At 31.1% G+C, this 20,084-nt stretch overlaps 1 protein-coding gene across 1 annotated transcript; it reads right to left on the bottom strand.

Moving 5' to 3' along the window:
- Positions 1–6,956: 6,956 nt before the first annotated feature.
- On the bottom strand, positions 6,957–11,673 carry LOC110641829 (monocopper oxidase-like protein SKU5). Its single transcript, XM_021793677.2, has 9 exons — positions 11,336–11,673; positions 10,930–11,039; positions 10,124–10,394; positions 9,897–10,035; positions 8,772–9,138; positions 8,269–8,634; positions 8,109–8,187; positions 7,440–7,639; positions 6,957–7,341 (listed from the first exon to the last, which is right to left on the bottom strand). Exons 1-9 carry the CDS (start codon positions 11,474–11,476, stop codon positions 7,236–7,238), a joined length of 1,779 nt encoding a protein of 592 aa, XP_021649369.2. The 5' UTR covers positions 11,477–11,673; the 3' UTR covers positions 6,957–7,235.
- Between the last annotated feature and the right edge of the window lie 8,411 nt (positions 11,674–20,084).

The following is a 20,084-nucleotide window of genomic DNA, read 5'->3' as shown; positions in this document are numbered from 1 at the left end:
AGATCTCATAAATAATTGTAAATGATATGATACAAGAGAATATGATATGGAAATGTGTGAAATAAATATGGACATGTTAACAGGTAATTAGTGGAACCCGCCAGATGCTAATAAAACAGGGGAGGCTCTATCCGGGTCTCCACAGAAATAAGATATATAAAAAAAAAAAAATTCTACACATAAATTACATGACTTAAATGACATTAAAATTTACAATAGACATGACAACACAAGATAGGGTGCTCCGGCACCGAATGTGGCACTCATCGCTTGGTACACTGTAGACGGGTGAGGGGCATCACAATATAACATGAAATGTCCCCTTGGAAAAGAGATAAGGAACTAGGGTCATTATAAGTTAAGTAACTGCATTGACTATATGTGATTTGAGTCACATTATCTGTCTTGAATATCAAATGCGAGTTTTAATGCGAAATGGTAGACAAGTGAACTCAAAGTTTAACATTAGGTGTCTGAACTATCATTTGTATGGCATTTAATAAAGATATGCCTCCATGGGAAAGAAGCAAATACCATAGCATGTGATTCATACTACATGTGCGATTTGTGTCATCAAGAGGAATGTAAGTGTGATCTCTACTTGGTATTGTGTGAGACCCCAAAGATTATAAGTAATCTTTATCCAGTACCCTCTGACTCTAATAAATTACTCAAGACTTAGTTTAGTGATCGCTATCTTAGGGTGTTGCCAAAGGACTATGAAATATTCGATCTAGAGGGGCATTTTTAGAAAAGCTAGTTAAATCAAGGTTAAGAGTATCATGAAAAAAGAAAGATCATTGGAATTGTCACATTAGTTTGTATTCATAAGTTAACCAATTATGTTTATATTTGTGATATAAACATAATTATGAACTTGGTATATATGAATAAGATCGAAAGAGATTATAATGTGATAAATGATCTAGGGTACTGCATACTACATCTACTCTAAACTCCATCAATTGATATGCTATATTGTCCTAACAAGTATATAACAACCAAGCTCTCGATATATACACTGGTCATACGGTCTATTTGTGAAGTATGAAATTGCAGAATTTGAAATGAGAGTTGACCCATTATGTGTGAGTGAGAGATGTTGAAAATATAGTTTAGGTCACCCATGTGGATCCACCCAGATCCATTAGATTTAAAATCAGTACTAGGAACAATCGCATGAAAAGTCATGTATATTGCCAAAAGATGTAATTGCATAAAGAGATACAACTTTTCTTAATGGTTATATATATGAAGTGATATAACTATTGGCCAAAATGTGCCATGACTTTATAAATAACCAACCTTTTTGTATTCATTAGATATAGAAGAAAAAGAAAAAAAAATTCACATACAAAGTGTGAAGTGTGTGCACTGAGTGGTGATGCATGGGTTTTTTCTTCACATCCTTAAAAGACTCTCACTTAATTCATTTGTGGAGTAATAATTATTCTAAAAATAAAGTGTATATTTAGACTATGAACTAATCTATATAGTTCATGTTATTCATGAGATTATATAACAAACTAGTAAAACAAATATAGTAGAGATCTTAGGGTTATATGAACATGGGTTAGGATCCATGTGTTTGAATCCATATATTGGTTCTTTATAATTTGTCTTCAATAATAATAATAATAATGTACGAAAATTTTTTACATATAACAATAATAAGTAAAAATTTTTTTAAAATAATTTCATAAAATAACAAATTTTTGCTATAAGTTTAAATTTATAACTGTTGTTGACGAGTTTTTATTTTCTGTAAAAATTGCATGATCTCTTCATATTTAATTCTATCAAAGAAATCTTTATCAATAATCATTAAATAATTTAATTGATCCCCAATTCGATTCAGCAATCTATTTTTAAACCAATGGATATATTTAAAATTTTTCATCATAATTTTTTCTTTATTTAAAACATATCATCTATATTTAAAACAATTATATTGCATTTCTCATAAAAATGAAAATATAAAAAGACAAAATCAATAGATATAAAATAAAAAGAAGAATTAAAGAATAGAGATGAAGAGGAGGAAAAGTTATAACTCTTGTGAATATGAGAAAAAAAGAAATTAAAGGTAGCATTGAAATAATATTAAGAATTTAAAAAAAAAATTAATTGACCTAATTAAAATTTTACACAAATATATAGAAAAAAAAATTATTTTATTTTTATTTTCTTTGAATGGATAACTTTTATTATTAACTTTTAAGTGGGGTCATTTATAATTTTTGAATGAAAATTTTTCATATATATAATTCTTGATTTCAAAAAAAAAGAAATTTAAAATTTTTCATGATTTTAGTGGGTCAATTGACCCACTATTATGCATGTAGATCCATTATTGTGTATAGTAAGATTCACTTATTAAATATTAATTTTTTAAAACGTGTGTTGTATATTATTTATACCCATTGCACATGCTCGTGATTGAATTTTTTTTATTATATTTTATATATAATATAATATCATCATTAATATATTGATTTTTTTATATATAATATAATATCATCATTAATATATATACATATATTTTTAAACTATCCCCTTTGTTTCTATTATTTATATGGTTTATGATTTATTTGGATCTACTATTTACATATATTTATATAGTAATTTAGGGTTAAACCATCTTCTTGTAGTATTATTAGTGGCACACGTACTATTTTATTTTTATAAATACCATTAATATATTGACTTTTCGCAATGTATCAAATTTTATCCTTCATTGTTATAATACTAAATTACTAAAGTATATTATATTTACTTGTTTTTTTTTTCTTTTAATCCAAATGGGTTAGGTAATTAGATACATATTTTTTACTTATATTTTTAACTTTTTTTATAATTCAACTGACTTAAATATAAAAAGAATAATAGCATACTTCATATGATATCAAATATAAGAGGGTATTATTCTTTTAAACTATTATGTAACGACTAAAGTAAAAGTGCAAAGCTAAAAATACACTCATTTGGAAACATTTTTTAATGTAAATTTATTTTAAAGTTGTCTGCAGAAAATATTTTATTTCATTATGTAAAAAGAATAGCTCCGATATTTATATATACATCAAGCATGCTTGTATACAAGTCCTTTATATATAGACTTAAACTTTTAAAATCCTTATCAAATAAGGATTAGGAATTGTCCAATTATCAAAAAGTTAAAATCCTTGTCAAATAAGGAATAACAGTTGTCCGTGTAATTAGATTTTTATTTTAAATTAATTAATTTTTTATTTTAAAATTAATATAAATAATAAAATATAATTGTAATTAATTTTAATAATGAATTAAGAATTTTAAACTTAAAATTAAGAATTTTAAATTTATATAAACTTTAAAATTAATTTAAAATATAAAAATTATAATTAATTTTAAGAAAGAATTGAGAATTTTAAACTTATATGAATTCTAAAATTAAGAATTTTAAACTTATATAAATTTTAAATTAATTTAAATAATAAAATATTATTATAATTAATTTAAAAAATGAAAGGTAATTTGAACAAAATTAATGTTCCCCTTCATACATTTATATATAATATAGATATAAGATTCATATACTTATAGTTTGAATTCATTACAGATCAAATATAAGTAAAAATTTCCCTAGCATCATAAAGACGAGATATATATCCAAAGTTAATATATAACAATTGAAACGAAAAATATAAAGGAATTTAAATTTTAAGTGTGATTAGTAGAACTTATTTTTTTAATACACTTTTTTGCATATTTCATTTGCTAATTCCAACACATAATTAAAAAAAAAAATACTTATTAAAGTTGATAGTACTTCTTTTCTCAATATTATGACAATTTTAATCTATTAATATTAATATTAGAGTTAATGTTTCTACTTAGCTTACAGCTATTGTAGCTGGGGCTTTACGCCATTGTGGCCAGCCTTTTTCTGTCTTTATCTTTTAGTTGTAACAAAATAAATGAATAAATAAATATTGTTACCGCTACCTAATTAATTAAGCTTATTCATCACTGTTACGATTACTACCACTATAATTTTCGTTCATATATTACAGCCCATACTCATGATTATGAGAAAAATGCTTGAAGCTGCTATGACTTTGTTTTCCATATATGAATATGCAAAATAAGAAAGATTATGGTGGGTTGACTTGGCAAGTACTTTAAGTAAGTAAGAGCACTTGAGAGTAAAATGTGGAATTGACTAGAAAATATGATATATCTGATTATGGAGATTGTGATCTCTTTGTATAAGCATTAGATAGACTTCTATGGTTACAAGGGGTGCATTCATGATAATTTTTTTTATGAGCAAAATGAATTTTATTACTAAGTTAATAAGGTACTTTGGCTAAACCAAGCTAATAATAGGTTTCTCCGAAATACTTGACTCGAAAGTGACATGCTAAGTGAAAAAATTTGGAAAAAGAATACAACTCAAAATCAAAATTGAACAAGATAACAAAACAGGGAGCAAAGCCAATGCCAATGCCTAAAGGTTAATCAAAATGATGCCACAAAGTCAATTAATCGATTTAGGTTATTGTTTAAGAGGAATCTTATTGAGGGTAGAACAAAGAATTCCTAAAGCATAGGATTATCATCTTTACTGATATAATTACATATTGGCTAGTACTATGTTGCTTTGTTGGGTGAGTCATTCGGTGTACGAATCATGATATGCGGAGTATGAATCATGATTATGATTGAATCATCTTTCCGACCCAAATCAAAGATATATTTTGGGACACGAGTATCCAAATATCCGTATTTGGGTATTTTGGTGGGTATAGTATCAATGCTATATGAATGATTTGCATATTTAAGAAAAAGAGACGTATGTATACAATGATCCACAAGCTTTAATTCTTTGCTTTGCTTTAATCTATTAATGTTCCTTTATGGCAGTGCTCTAGCCAGATGCGATCATCACTGAAACATGCATAAATATTTTGCTCAAATATAAGCAAACCCGCTCAGCTTTTAGGCTGAATACCAGATATTGGGGCTCGTTCAAAATTGATTATGTGGGCTAGAAATGGTTAAGAGAGATGCTTTTAAAGTTGGTTCATAAAATCATCAGTGTATTCATATAGAAAAACAAGCTTGGAAACGGTACCATGAATTACAGATACTGGGTCCAACATTGCCTTCTCAATAATGAAATCTTACAGAGACTGAGAGACTTTGCCACTCAAAGTTCAGCTAGCCATCAATTCACACACCTTACAAGGCGAAAATGGTGGAAGTAACAGGGCTTGTGTTCCTAAACCCATGATTGTAGGGTCAAAAAATCAAAAGTTTTTGTTGCAGAGTTTAGAGTGACTTGGAAAGTTGAAATAATGCATAGGATGGGATGCAACCATAACCAAAAGGTTACTTAAAACACTCTCCAACACCTAACACTGTAGTTATGGAGAAAAAGAGGTGCAATAGAGCCCCCACTTGCATCAACTGCTCGGATGTCTGTAAAAGGAGCTTGTTTGTCCCTTCCATTTCAACACCTAAAAGTGTGAAATGTTGAAACAAAATGTACGTAGGGCAATCTTCATGCTCAACATGCCAAGCATTATCAGCTTTGTGAAAAGAAGTGTCAACCATGGTAACTTTTTTTCCTTCCTCACCCCTTAATGAAAAATCTGCCTCCATTTTTCTAAATGGGAATTTGATCAAACGAATGAAAATTTTAAATTTAATATTATTTTTTAGAACGAAATTTACTATTACTGTTGATTTTTATGATTGGATAGAATAAAATATTACGTAATAATTATATCATATTTAGAAGGTGATGAATTTTTACTTGACTCATCATCCTTATTCTTTATTTTCTAAAAGGTTAAATTTTTCGGCTTCATTATTTTTCATTATAAATATAAATCTAAATTCATTTCAATTGCATGCCAAAAAAAAGCACTTAAATAAAATTACAAGAGAATCCAAAGGGGAGACAAACAGAACGCCTTAAAGCTAACTAAACAGAGCACGCTCTGCAAAAGAACTGCAAAGCAACTCAATCAGTGTTCCTGTTGCTGCATAACTAAAATCAAAATGCACATTGGCTTCAACTGAATACTCCTTGTAAACTCTTACTTTTGTTCTACTCAGCAAGTCAATTTCATGACAAAATCCAACTTTCAATGATCTTCTAATGCCCATTTAGCTAGCTTAATTAACTCCTGAAATCATGTGAAACAAAGTGACCATATAAATACTATTTGATATAACTCCACTAGGAAGAAAAACATTGAAAATGTTTATAATGAACCAAATGTTGTCAAGAAAGCCATTTAAAAAGGTTAGTCAAGAAAGTCTTCAATCAGATCTTGAAATTTGTTTGATAAATGATTAGAAGGGGTGCAGGATACAGTGCCTTGCGACTTTTCCTGGGGTTGGACCACCATGTGTATCTCCCAAACAATCTCAACTCTGGGTCAGATATCACATGGGTAGACTCATCTAAGCCCATGAATAAATGATTACTTGATCGTTGATACAGTGCAAGAGCTCCAATGTCCTTTTAGACCATATCAGAATCACATTCAGATGGTGGATGTTTGGATTTCCAAAGAGATTCGTAATAGGGTTAATGCAGCCATACATGCGATTATAAGTAATTAAACCAGCTCCCCTTCCAAAAGTCTAAAGGGCCGAAAGGATATAATGATATGCAACTAATCAAGTGTTACAAGGGACCACATCATGCAAATATGGGTTGGTTGAACATTATGGGCCTTCAACATCTTGCACTTTCTCCAGGTTCATGTCACTTTCCAGCTTGCTCATTTACCAGATGTCCCGACCATGCAAGGGTAGGAAGCTCACCCACAACTGTAGTTTAACGGGTAATATCACCGGATTGTACCGTTTAACAACGCATCACATGTTTTATGCAGGATTTTTGTTATTATGTGAAGGACCTACTCCAGACACCAAAAATTGAATTTCCCGAGCAGTTGAAAGCAAATGAGCTCAACAAGTTTAAAATAGAAGACATAAAATTTGATCAATCATCATCAGCACATAAATTACAGGTATTAAAAGAATGATAATCCCGAAAAATTAAACAAGGAACCCAGAAAGAAGTGAAGATTTAAGAATACATGTCAAAATCACCAAGAACTCCTATCAACAGGACTAGATTACACACCTAAGCACTCACATTCACAACCACAAACCGCACTAAGAAGAAGGCTTGAACTGCAATGTCTTGAGAAGTCGACCTGAAGCAACAATCAGCTGAAAATGCACATCACGGCATAGGCAATCATCAGCAACGTGAAAAATAACTTTGATCTATCACCCATGATCGACGCAGCAAAGGAAGAGATATCTTGTGGCCTGACAAAAGAAAACAGGTAAAATCAGAATCGGATATCACACCACACCAAGCAGACTTGGAAAAGAAAAATAAATAGCCAAAAAGGATAAGTATGTACTTCTGCAAATGGCTTAGAGCACCACAAAACAGGGCATTGTCTGGCATTGGCATCTCAGTTTTATTAGTAGCCTCTGGATTCACAACCCTGACATATGTTTCTTGGCCAAGGTACCATGAGTCAAGGTTTTCTGTTCGGAGGTTCCAGACTCCAACATTGTCAAGTGACACCAAAATTGCTGTCCATGCTCCAGGATAAACCTATATACAAAATGAGAATAGAGATTATAATCTGACAAATACTTGCCATATACATGTTGCATTAAAGATGCAAATGTACTATAGGTAATTTTACACTTTGTAACTTGCTTAATTTTTGGTGTTCTTATATCACAATTGTCAGCATGCCAGCAACAGAGAAATGTAATTGGGTAAAAAAATCTACAACAGGAAATATGAAATGATTATTATACAGCTAGCTTTAAGCCGGTGAAAGTGTCATCAGAGTCAATTAGTTCACCAGCAAACAATGACTTAGCTAACAACATGCATGACCAAATCTTTTTTGTTTACACAACACTTAGATACCTAAGCCAATCCCTCCAGAACAGTTGCACACATATTTGCTAGAAAAACCAGTGTAAAGGACAATGATGACAAAAACCACAAAATGGCCAAAGCTATTTAAGGGAACCAAATGATGGAGCATGAAATTCTGTCAATAACATACCTGTACTGTGGAGCGCGCAATGCCATCCCACTTATTATATGTGCCCCTGCTATTCTCTGTCCATTCACCATAGTCCATCCTGAAATATATAGATTGTGGTTCAGGTTATTAACACTTCTAAAATATAGATGAAGGGCAAAGGACAGAAATGAACTCTTACCCAACAACAAAAAATGCATATCCACTCATGTGATAGCTCTGCATCTTTGTATCATTATTCTGCAGAATGACTTCCATAAAACCTCTATATGTTCCATTAATTACTGATGTTTCCATTTTAGGTGGAACTTCAAGTGGCTTACTAGGGAAACCAAGCTTATATACTCCCTTCACTTTGAATTGATCTGCAAGCCTGATTGGAGTGGAAGGATTGACAAATGATATCCCACTCAAAGCAGTCCGTGTTTTCCCATTAATCTTCACCGGTGGCTTATTCTTCAACACATAAATTTCAGTTACATTAATTGATCCATATCTAAATGAACCTTGAGGGTTAGGACGTGCACCGCTAGCAGAAACATTCCATCTGCATAATTTGACACAGAATCCCCAACAGCAAGTCAAAACGAAACCAAAAAAGAAAAACCTCTAATGCTTCAAAGTCCTCAATCCACGAGAAACATGTGCTATGTGCTTAGGTAATTGAAATGGATGGAAACAAACCTGATAGATCTTGCCTGGTTCATTGAAAAGGTTTTGTCAAACTCATCGTTTGGTCCATCTGGGATGGGACCCTTTGCCTTTCCTTTGGAATTTGTATAGTGCAAGATAGCAACACCAGTAACCCTTTTCCATTGAGATTCGTTCACAAACCTGGCGCTAGCTACGATATAGTAATCAGAACTTGCATTTTGATCCATGGTTACCAAGAAAGAATATGATTGTCCTACATGAATATCTAAGCTAGTATAATTCTGTTGCACTGTATAGGATCCCTCTGACTCTGCTAAAAGCAGGTTATGGTTCTGGATCCTGAAATTCAAACTGGTTGATGTTCCAACGTTGTGTACACGAAGGCGATATGTTTTCCCTGTCAAAGATGGGAACATCATCATTTCAAAGTTTGAACTTGAGCATCAGGAAATACTTCAAAAGAAATATAATGACATAATAATAAAGGAAGCTTCAGAGAGACATGAAATTGGTGAGAAGAACACAAATTTCATGGGTCAATAGGAATTTAATACAATTATCTTCCAATAATAAGTCGAAGGCTGCACACATACATCACTTGAAATACCCTTTTCCATGAACAGGTGAAAACTTTGTTTCCCAATAGAACTCGGAAGCAATTGACAAACAACAAAATGTGCTAGTCTTCAATTTTCAACCTATTACCAAATAACTAGGGAGAGAACGCAAAACACATTCACAAGGAACACCCATCTGTCCCCAGTATTGCATCATTCACTTAATTGGTACTCTTTCCCACATCAGTTATTTTACATGATACAGAGTTACTGATAATTGGTAAATAAGAACAGGAAGTAGCAAAAGATACTTACAGGAAAACTGAAAATTATACACATTCAAAAGATTTTTTTTTTTTAACCTTCTAACGTATTACAAAATTAATTTCAAGAGCCCAATAGAGCACAGTAAAATCAACATGATAATAAACTACTACGCATATATGTGCCTAATTTGGATTGTCAAAAAGCGATCTGCAATGAAAGATTTGGGAAGCATACGAGCTATTTCTCATTCAAAAAGGCACAAACAAGTTCTATTTTAGTAACATAACAGAAATAGATTCTTCATCACAAGTGTATTATGTACGGTAATCACCTGGGTGGACTTCAATAGTTTCGTAGTCAATGCCATCAGGAACAAGTGTGGTGTTATACTGATAGGGACCTTTGCCATTAATAAGCACTCCATCTGGCATCCCAAGATCTTTCCCTTCGTCAAGGGCCTTTCTCAAAGCCTACATTCCAAGAACAAACTAGCATCAAACACCTTGCTATCCAACTACCAGCAATCTAAAAAAAGCCAACATTACAACAGATACTAACCGTATGGTTCCTTTTGTACCAATCGCCAATCAAAATGACAATTTCGCCATGTGGAGTATCAAAAGGAATTGGAATAATAGGCCGGTTATTTATAATAAAGCTACCATATCCACCAGAGGCTCTCTGCATATGAAGGGAAGGGAAGTAAAAGAAACTCCCAATCTGATCCTTAACCTGAAACTGATAAGTCCAATTCCACTTTGAAGGAATTGGACAGTTAGTGCCAGGAAGTCCATCTTGCCAAGAACTTCTCCTTTGTTGAACTCCAGACCTATCAGACCCATCAAGTTCCAATCACCGAAATCAGTATATATTAACACTAACCCTTTGTTTGGATCTTAACTTCGCAGGGGAAATGAGGAGAAATTAAAAAGAGAAAATGAGGAGAAAAAAAAAAAGCAAATTTAATTTATTCTACGTTGTTTGGATAGGTTACTAAAATAAGGAGGAAATACAAGTTCTCCTCTAGGAGAAATGCTATTATTATCTCATTCTCTTTCCTATGTTTATATTGTAGAAGGATATTTAGATATTTTAATCATCATTTCTCTCTGTTTCTCTCCATTTTCCACCAATTTGTAGAGAAATATTTTGAGTTAAAATTTCTCTCCATTTCTCCTTCTTTCCCTTCCTTTCACTTCAACTCTCCTTTCTATTTGATGTCCAAACAAAGAAATTTAAAGAAATCAAATTTATTTTCTTTTCACTTCTCTCCATTTCTCTCAATCCAAACAAAGGGTAAATTACTACTAAGACTCACTATTTAAGTCAAAATTGCAATGGAGTAAAGAAAGTCCTAGTCCTACCAATGCATGAGGAGACTCTCGTCCAATTTGTTTCTAACGTTGACGACGACATTGTTGTTAGTGGTCACATTTATAGTAGGACCAGGAAACTTGCCATTTATAGCAATAACCTGCAAAGCAATGCAAAAGTAGAAGCAGTTACTTGAACGTCTGTAACATTTCAACATCAGCTACAATCTCATTATACTATACAGAAGAAGCTAAAACCACAGCATTAAGCTTGAATTATCAATGCATAAGCAAGTTAGCAGATCTGAAATTACTGTAACTTGAGAGAATCTAAAGCAAACCCATTTTAAAAAATAAAAATCAAGCAGCCACGAAGTAGAGAAAATCCAGTAAAATCAGCAGAAATGAGTAAATATAGAAAAAGAAAGCAAAAGACAGAGAGATCTAGAGAAGAGACCTGCTGAGGCACACCAAGAGGAGAAGCAGTGATATAAGAGACCTCAAAATCATAGGTAACAGAAGGATCTTCAGCGGAAGAGGAGGTCAGAAGCAGGCAAATGTGGATAAGAAAGAAAGCAGAGAACCTACACAAAGCCATTTCTTTAAAACTCCTTTTTGGTGTTTCAACAGCACAAAAAATTCAGAACCAAATTCTTCACCAAGCTTTTTCTAGTAGTGTTTCACATCATCAGAAAGATAAAAGGAAGAGGAAGAAGGAAGGAGGAGAAGCAGAAGAAACCAGAGGAGATGTAGACAGAGAAATTGCGAGTGCAGTTTACTTTAGATGGTAAAAGAAAGAGAAAACGGCTCTACTTGAGTGTTATTATTTTTTTTTTTTTTGGGCCCCAGCTAAGAAAAACAGTGTAAACTGTAAAGTTAAAAAAATAGGAAGATAATAGAATATTTTTCGGCACATGTAAAGATAATATTTTTTTAAATAAATTTTTTTATAATATAAAAAATAAATTTTATATAATTATTAAAAATAATATATATACATAGAATACAAATAATAATTTCTCCAAAAAGAAAGCAGTTGAGCGACTGATCCGTAACCTTTTTGGTCGGTCACCGGTCGTCATTCATTTGCACTGTTAAAAAAATTATAAAATATACTAAAAAAATTAGGTGGTTTCCCGTATGGTATTGAATTTAACTTTTTGACAGAAAAAAATGTCGTAAGATAAATTATAACTTAATTTATAAAATTTATTTATTAATTTTTATTTAGGTTTATATAGGTATGAAAGTGTCCCAATTATTATTTTTATTTTTATTTTTATTAATTATAAAATAATATAATATAATAATAAAATTTTCAATTAAATTCTTTTAGTTTAAATATATAATATAACTAGAATGTCGATAAAATAAAATGATAATATTATAATTAAATTAATAAATATTATAAAATATGATGCCTATTTATAATAAAATTTATATTATAAATTTATAATATTATTTTAATATTTTTTATATAATTAATAATAAATTAGATGAAAAATTGGATGGAGGGACAAATATAAGTTTCACTACACCTAAATGACAAAATTATCATTTACCCTAATTTTTTTTATGTCATCTAAGCAATTTTTCCTCTTAACAAACAAAGGTAAAGCGTAAGCGTTTTCCTTTTGCCTCCCTCCTTCATCGAGCCTTTCCTTATGGCCGGGGCAGCATTCCCAACTTGACAGGCATTCTTTCCAGCCTTATTCAAATGTCAAGTGAGGGGGGGGGGGGGGTTAAGATCCTAGCTACGCCATGCGTTCAATACAAAATCTAGAAAACTGCAAAGATGACAAAAAGAGTGCGCTTTCTATGTTGCACTAAAAAAAGAAAGTGGGCAACTGTCCATCTGCACAGTGATGTAAAAGGGGTTTGAGGTGTTTATTTCTCACTTGGGATGTTTGTTTCTCAATTGGCTTCTCAACAATAATCTTTTCAAACTTAACTACAGCCATCCAAACATTGACAGTCTCCATGCTAGAAATGCGCTTTGATATAATAAGAGCTTGTATCAGTACTTCGGTATATGATGAAAGTTACATAAAAAAAAAAAAAAAAAAAAAACACCCTTTAGTAGCATTGGCACAAGCCAAAGTCATTTGAAGGCCTGCGGCTTCTTCTATTTGCAGTGGTGAAGCTACCCGTGATGAAGCTAACTTTTCCGGAACGGGCTACTCCATCTTTCCCTAGGTAGATGTTCAAGATGGCTAGTCATTGAAGAGTTTCCTTTTGTCACAAACTTAATCATACTTGATAAAAACACATTAGAAACTATAAATTCCCTTTAAATAATTAACCCTTACCTTGTATTTGGATGGAGCCTGTTAAATTTTTTAGTGGATTAAAAATGTAAAAATTTCAAAGTTTTTAAAATCTTTAAAAATTCTCCATTCATTGAAAAAAATTTTCCTCTCAAATATTTTTATTATTTTAAAACTCTATACTTTATATATAAAAATTTCTTTTTAAATACAGTGTTAAATTTTAAATTATAAAACTCACATTACTCTAAGGGATAATTACCACAAAAATAAAAACCTAAACTTCTCGATTTTTATAATTTTATCTCAAATTTTAAAAATTATCAATTAAACTCTAAACTTTGATTGCTATTATAATTGTACCCTACCATTAAAGGGGCTAACAGAATGTCATGTAAGACACCAGCTATGCAAGACGCTAGCTCAATTCTATATAAAACACTAGCTCAGCACCACATGAACTAGGGATAATTGCAAAAAAAAAAAAATGAACTTTCAAAATTGTTACAATTCTACCCTAAACTCTAAGAATGATCAATTAAACCCAAAATTTTGAAAAGATTTAAAATTGCACCCTATCATTTTGTTGTACCGTTAAAGGGGGTAAAGGCGTGCTAAAAAATCTGTAGCCTTCAAGTTGCCATCTTCATCAAAAAGAAGATTTTTCAACTTCAAATGCCATGGTTGTGACAAAAATCGATGGCAAATATTAACTGCTAGAAATAACGGCAATTTCCCTCTTGATTTGCTCCATTATACCAACCTTGTCAAGACCCAAATTCTGGGTCAGACCTGCACTAGGACTTAGGTTAGTATAAGGCCCCCAAAGCCTATGGTAAGCCTAATTATTCCTAGCCCAACCATAAAGCCCATAAATATAGTCCAATCTCAAGAAAATAAACAAACAGAATCCTGTCATAAATTGGACTATCTAACAAAAAGTATTAACTCGCTTGACCTATAATCACAAAATAACATAATTTGGAAAGTTTAGCTCACCCTCACAATCCTCAATATGATAAATAATCCAATGAGAGCTCAGCTCTCTCATCCAAGGAAATACTCATCTCATGCATCCAAGCACATTCACATAATAAGCTTATAATACTCAAATGATTAAGTTATTACAATTTCCATATAAGGTTTATACACTACTTGTACATGTGGAGTTCTAGAATATAAATCAAGGAAAATGAAATGCAAATAAGCTACTGTTGGTAAACTTGTAAGAAAGAAAGCAGGTTATTCACAAAAAGACCATCGGTCACCCGAGAAAAAATAGTTGAATAAAAGTGAGCATTCAACTCATAGAGTAAGATATTGAATTTAAATACAATTTCTATAACTATCTAAACCTAATGCATTTCTATGTATGAAATGTAATATACACACATAATTCCAAACAATTCAAATGATATTTATACAAAAGATAATTTAGAACACTCACATACCTGTTTGTCACATCAAAGTGTATATACATATGAGAGTTGATCTTCTATATAGCTCTCTTAATTTCAACAGCTGCCAGCGAGATTAACTCAAACCGGATTTTCTCTTAATAATCTAAATGCCAGGGTCAATGAGATCAACTCAAAGCTGTACTCACCCCAACTTGTCCACATATAAGGATCGGGTCCTAACAAGTCAAACTCCAGTCGCGACTATCCATCCTACTCATATCCATAATCACACCACACGCACGCCAACACACGCACACAGCTCCAAATTATCTTAAGGCAACATCCACAATAATTTTATCAAATAAAAATGCAATACAAGGCATGCCTTGTATTTAACTATATACATATATTTATAAGTAAATGCATGAGCATACCTGGAATATATAATAATATTGAAATTATAAATAAAATCAATATCTACTCACAGATCAACCAGAGATTACTGTGGCACTTGGGCGAAGAAGGAGGGTTGACTCTAGTCATCTAAACAATTATATTCATGAATTTTTATTAGTACTAACACAAAACAAGAATTTAAAGAATCAAGGACATCCTATTTTAAGTCGGAAATCCGATAAAGTTTCGCCTATACCTAGGACCTATCCAACCTACAAAGTAACTCAAACAATACTTCTAAATTCAAAGGCCTTAGGCCATATTACAACAACATCATACTGCTCCTCTTGGGCCCTCCAAATCAGACAATTCTCAAGTAACTACATAATTTAGTTTTAAGGCTTAAAACTAATATTTTGCAAAACCATTCAAACTAACTCTAAAAATTCTACAAACATACCTTGCAGTCCTTAGCAATGCTATTATACTATTACAAAAGGAATTATAATTTTCTGGCTACCTATAAATATTTTATAAATTTTTATTCTAAACCCAACATTGGGCAAAAAGCACAATTTAGAGTTCAGGTTTATTTATATCAATTCTGACATCTGGAATGCATCCAAGGCATTTAAAAATGGTGGCAAGCACTATAATATTGACTAATTTTTGAAGTGGATTTGACAACCTGCCTGTTCGGCCTGAAAATATAATACTGGTAGCCGGTAGAATTTTCACAAAACGAGAACATCTACACGAAGCCCACAACATTAGGAGTTAGAATATAATTTTTATTTAATTAAATAAATTCATTAAAAACTCAAAAAAATACTACAAAGGTCGTAGGACCCATCAAAATTTTGGTTTTGAAAAAATTTGAAATTAGCGTCATTGCGAAGCTATCATCGAGTGTAGCGTGTTGGTGGTTTCAGAATCTCTATGGGATTCATGGTTTGGGAGAAATCTAGCCCGAAATTGAAATGGGCTACGTACAAACCGCTCGATAAAAATAGGTGAAATCGGTATATATGGAAAGCTGTCAACGAGTAGGACATAAAGGAAACCGGACCCAGTCTGATTGGAAACCTAATCGATCAGATTTGGTCCAGGAAGATGAAAAGTTGTGCGAGAAAGGAGAAGAGTTTTTGGGCATTTTTTGGCTAGCTGGAGGGGCAGCGCCGGTGAGGAGAGGTAGCTGGAGGTGCGCTGGAGTGTGGGGGAAGACGGGGAATGATCGGCTGGCGGTGGGAAAGGGAGGAGAGAGAGAAAAAGAGGAGAGAAGATGAGGGGAGAGTGACGCGCGGGAGAAGTGAGGAGGAAGGAAAAAGAGACCGATCGAATCGGATTCGATCGGTCTAATTCAGTCCGATTCAATTTGGCCAGTTTGATTCAAGGTACCCAAAAATTAATTTTTACTTTGTCCTGAGATCCAAAACGAGGTCCAAAAATTTTAAAAAACATCATAGAAAACTCAAAAAAATTTGTGGAGTCCAAATATATTTTTAAATTTGGCTCATAGTATTTAAATTAATTTTTAAAAATCAATAAAATTAATTGTCTCAAAAAATAAAAATCCAATTTTGAAAACTCAAAAAATTCAAATTAATTACCATAACACTTAATATATTAAAATATTATAATTTACATATAAAATAATTATTTAAAAATTTAGAATATTACAGACCTTAATCACCTTCTCTTTACTGACCACCTTTATCACCACACTCTCTTTCCCATCTGCAAATTGCAAGCGTAGTAAACCTTAGTTAAAGTGCTATGTTCCAGCATTTGGCTGAGCTCGTATCTCCCATGGAGTAGGGTCAAGTGACCATTTATATGCCTTTCTGCCATGGGTATACACAAAGAGAGAGATTTGCTACAAATATAAGATTTTATTCGAAGAGAATATAAGATATGGAGGTGCAAGTAGTGAAACAAGAAATTTTAGATAAAAAATTAAAAAATGATGAGTTTGTGCAGTCTTGTGAATTAATATTGATTGATGTGGTGCTAAACTAGGATTTAATTGATAATTTTTAAAATTTGAAATAGGATTGTAATAATTTGACAAATTCAGATTTTCTTTTTCAATTATTCAGTTTTTTTTTTTTTTTAATTACCCTTCACTATGAATGGAAGCGTACATATATCAAATGAAGTAAAAAATTTCTGGGTGAAGAAAGTGGGTGACAGCCAGTTGCCAGTTCATACACAGGCGCATAGGTTGGAGGTAGGGTTTTTTTTACTATTGTCGTCTGAAGATTAACGGAAAGAAATCAGCAACAACAACGACAACAACGTTCAGATCCTCTGAAAAAGCCATAAAAAAATATAATTTCCAGCCCATCTGTGGACCCCACCTCCATAAATTGGGCTTTTGCTGTTTTCGCTCTTTTTGGAGGGTCCTGGGAGTGGGCATTGCTAATACTATTAGGTGAATTAATGATTTTTAAGTTTATTTGGACCGTCTCTTTCAAAAAAAAAAAAATTGTATCACAACAAAGTCTACAAATGCATGGTTAATTGGTATAATGTCATGTGATACTGTATTACGGTGCCCCACGTTAGATTTTGTAGCAAATGTAAAAGGTGTGATTGTGTTTTGTGCAGGGGACCATTTTCTGATATTTCAACCTCATTCCCTTTCTGATAAAAATAAAAATAAAAATAAAAATCTAATTCCCTTATTTTGTTAGGTTTCGGGAATACTTCTGGATCCATTAATTGCATGCGTTTTATATGTATACATACATGTCATGTGAATTTTTTTAAAAAAAAATCCAATCGTTAATTCAAATAAAATCTTCTAGAGATTGGACCACGTGTTGCTTTTATATATTACATTTATATTACTCTCTATGTCGTTCAAGGTATATACACAATAATTAAAAATAATTAAATTCCCTAAATTATATATATAAAAAATAATTCTTAATTTGATTAAATTATTATTTATTTAATCTAATTGAAAAAGAGAGAAAGATGTGTTAAAGTGTGTTTTAGGAAATTGTACAATTAATATTGTATTTTATTGATATAAGGGTAAAATTAAAAAAAAAAAAAAACTTTTTAATTTTTTCAAAATCACAAATAATTATAAACAAAAAAACTTTTAAAAAATGACAATAAAATTAGACAAATAGAATATATTAAAAGTTTATTATGCACTAATTCTTCGACCTATTTGAATTTTCATCTAATTTAATGTTTTATCATCATACCCAATTTGTTTTAATTTTTTTTTAGTAAGGAAATTGATAGAGTATGATTTGAATTTGAATTTATTAAGCGAGTGATATGCATTTCAATGTTAGATCAAGTCAGGTTATATAACTTTTATGAAATGAATATAATTATTTTATGAAATTTTGAACTCAAATTATAAATATAATTAAATGGAAAAATTAATACTTTTAAATGAAGATTACACACACCTTAGATATCCCATTTTCAGAAATGATCTTAAAATACAAGCAATGAGAAAATGTAGCAACAAGGGTGGTGACAATTGATCCTTTTTGTTTAAGAGCACGGGAAATTAGAATGTTATTGGTAAGAAAACTATTGCCTCCCAACAAAAGAACAAACTTTATCACTTCAATGAATTGAAGCAAACCACACGACACAGGGCAACCCGATCCTTGGGGAGCAAGAGATAATGTATAGGTATTTGTTACACGAGCAAGCCAAGGTCCTTTTATAGGTTTCATTATTAGAGCTTTTATTTTAACACAATCACTTATTTATGAGGATGGGTGGGTTGCATTTTTATTCTTAACAATTACACATTAGATTAAATATTTATATTAAACTATATATAGAATTAATTAAATTATATATAAAAAATTATAAATTTAAATGTAAATATTTAATCTAATTATTGTTATATTTATATGAGCTCGAGTTTATACTAACTGCACCATAATAATGATAATAATAATAATAATTTAATATTTGATACAAGATTAATAAGAGATAAGTATTACTTTTGTTACTTTTAACCTATCATTAATTTTATTTGAATGCTATAAGAAAATTGGATAACTTTTAATTTCATTAAAATTTAATCTTTTTTGGAGTTAAATGTTAATGTTGGAAGACTAAGTTAACAAAGAGTAACAAATGGTGTAGTGTCATACTTCATTTAAGTTTTTTTTATTAACCTCCTACCAGAAATCATTAATTATTATATCATTAATTATTTTTTTTTACTTCCTTTATAAGAGTAACATTTAAACTATTAATTTTTTAACCTTGTACCAATTACTTTCTAATAATAATAATGTTGGGTTTGTGACCTAAAATCGTATTGGATTTAAAGATACCTTTTTCTAATTTAAGTGAGTGAAATATCTTGAAATATGATGAAGAAATATTTTATATACAGAGTAAAACTTCAATTTTGGTATTATTCATAAATTGAATAAGATTCTTAATTAAATTAGAACAGAGACATAAATAGGAGTACGATAAAAAGGTTATTTGGCTTATCTACTACTAGGGAGTGACTTTCACCCATTGTAAAGAAAATGATTTTACCCGTTGAGAAGAGTGACACTTGTCTATTGCAGGCCCATGAAAAGAGAAATGTTTTAGTCTAAGGTTTGCAGTCACATAGAAGGAAAAATGCTTTGGCATAAGGTAGATAAGGACATAGTCCAAGAGAAAGAGGCTATTGTCCATTACAGTTGAAGACGCCGTGTAGTGGTTAAAGTAATAAATAATTGGGTTATGTCTAAAGGTGACTAAAAGGAACTAGCTAATGTATTTAATATAAATAGTTATTTGGAGTGAAATCTCTTGTAAGATGATGGGTAGCCAGTTTTGAGTTTATAATTGATAGTTATATTTGATTATAATAGAAAGTAACATGCACATAAATACAGTCTTGTGTAAAAAGGATAAATTATGTATATATGTATTTATTATTTTTTTATAATTTACACACTTTTATGATGCACAAATAAAATAATAATAATAATAAAATACAGTAAAAACCCACATAAAATTTAAATATTAAATGGAATGAAAAAAAAAGGCCTCTAGCAAATCTTAAGACAAAAGATAATAAATTTTTATCAACTTCACATAACCAAAAACTAGTAGCAGGAGAATGGGAATTCAAATTACAAGCATATAGAAT

The sequence above is a fragment of the Hevea brasiliensis genome, chromosome 9 (assembly GCF_030052815.1).
Source record: "Hevea brasiliensis isolate MT/VB/25A 57/8 chromosome 9, ASM3005281v1, whole genome shotgun sequence".
Classification (NCBI taxonomy): Eukaryota; Viridiplantae; Streptophyta; class Magnoliopsida; order Malpighiales; family Euphorbiaceae; genus Hevea; species Hevea brasiliensis.
The sequence above is the reverse complement of the archived record's forward strand: the minus strand, read 5'-3'. Positions and strand labels throughout refer to the sequence as shown.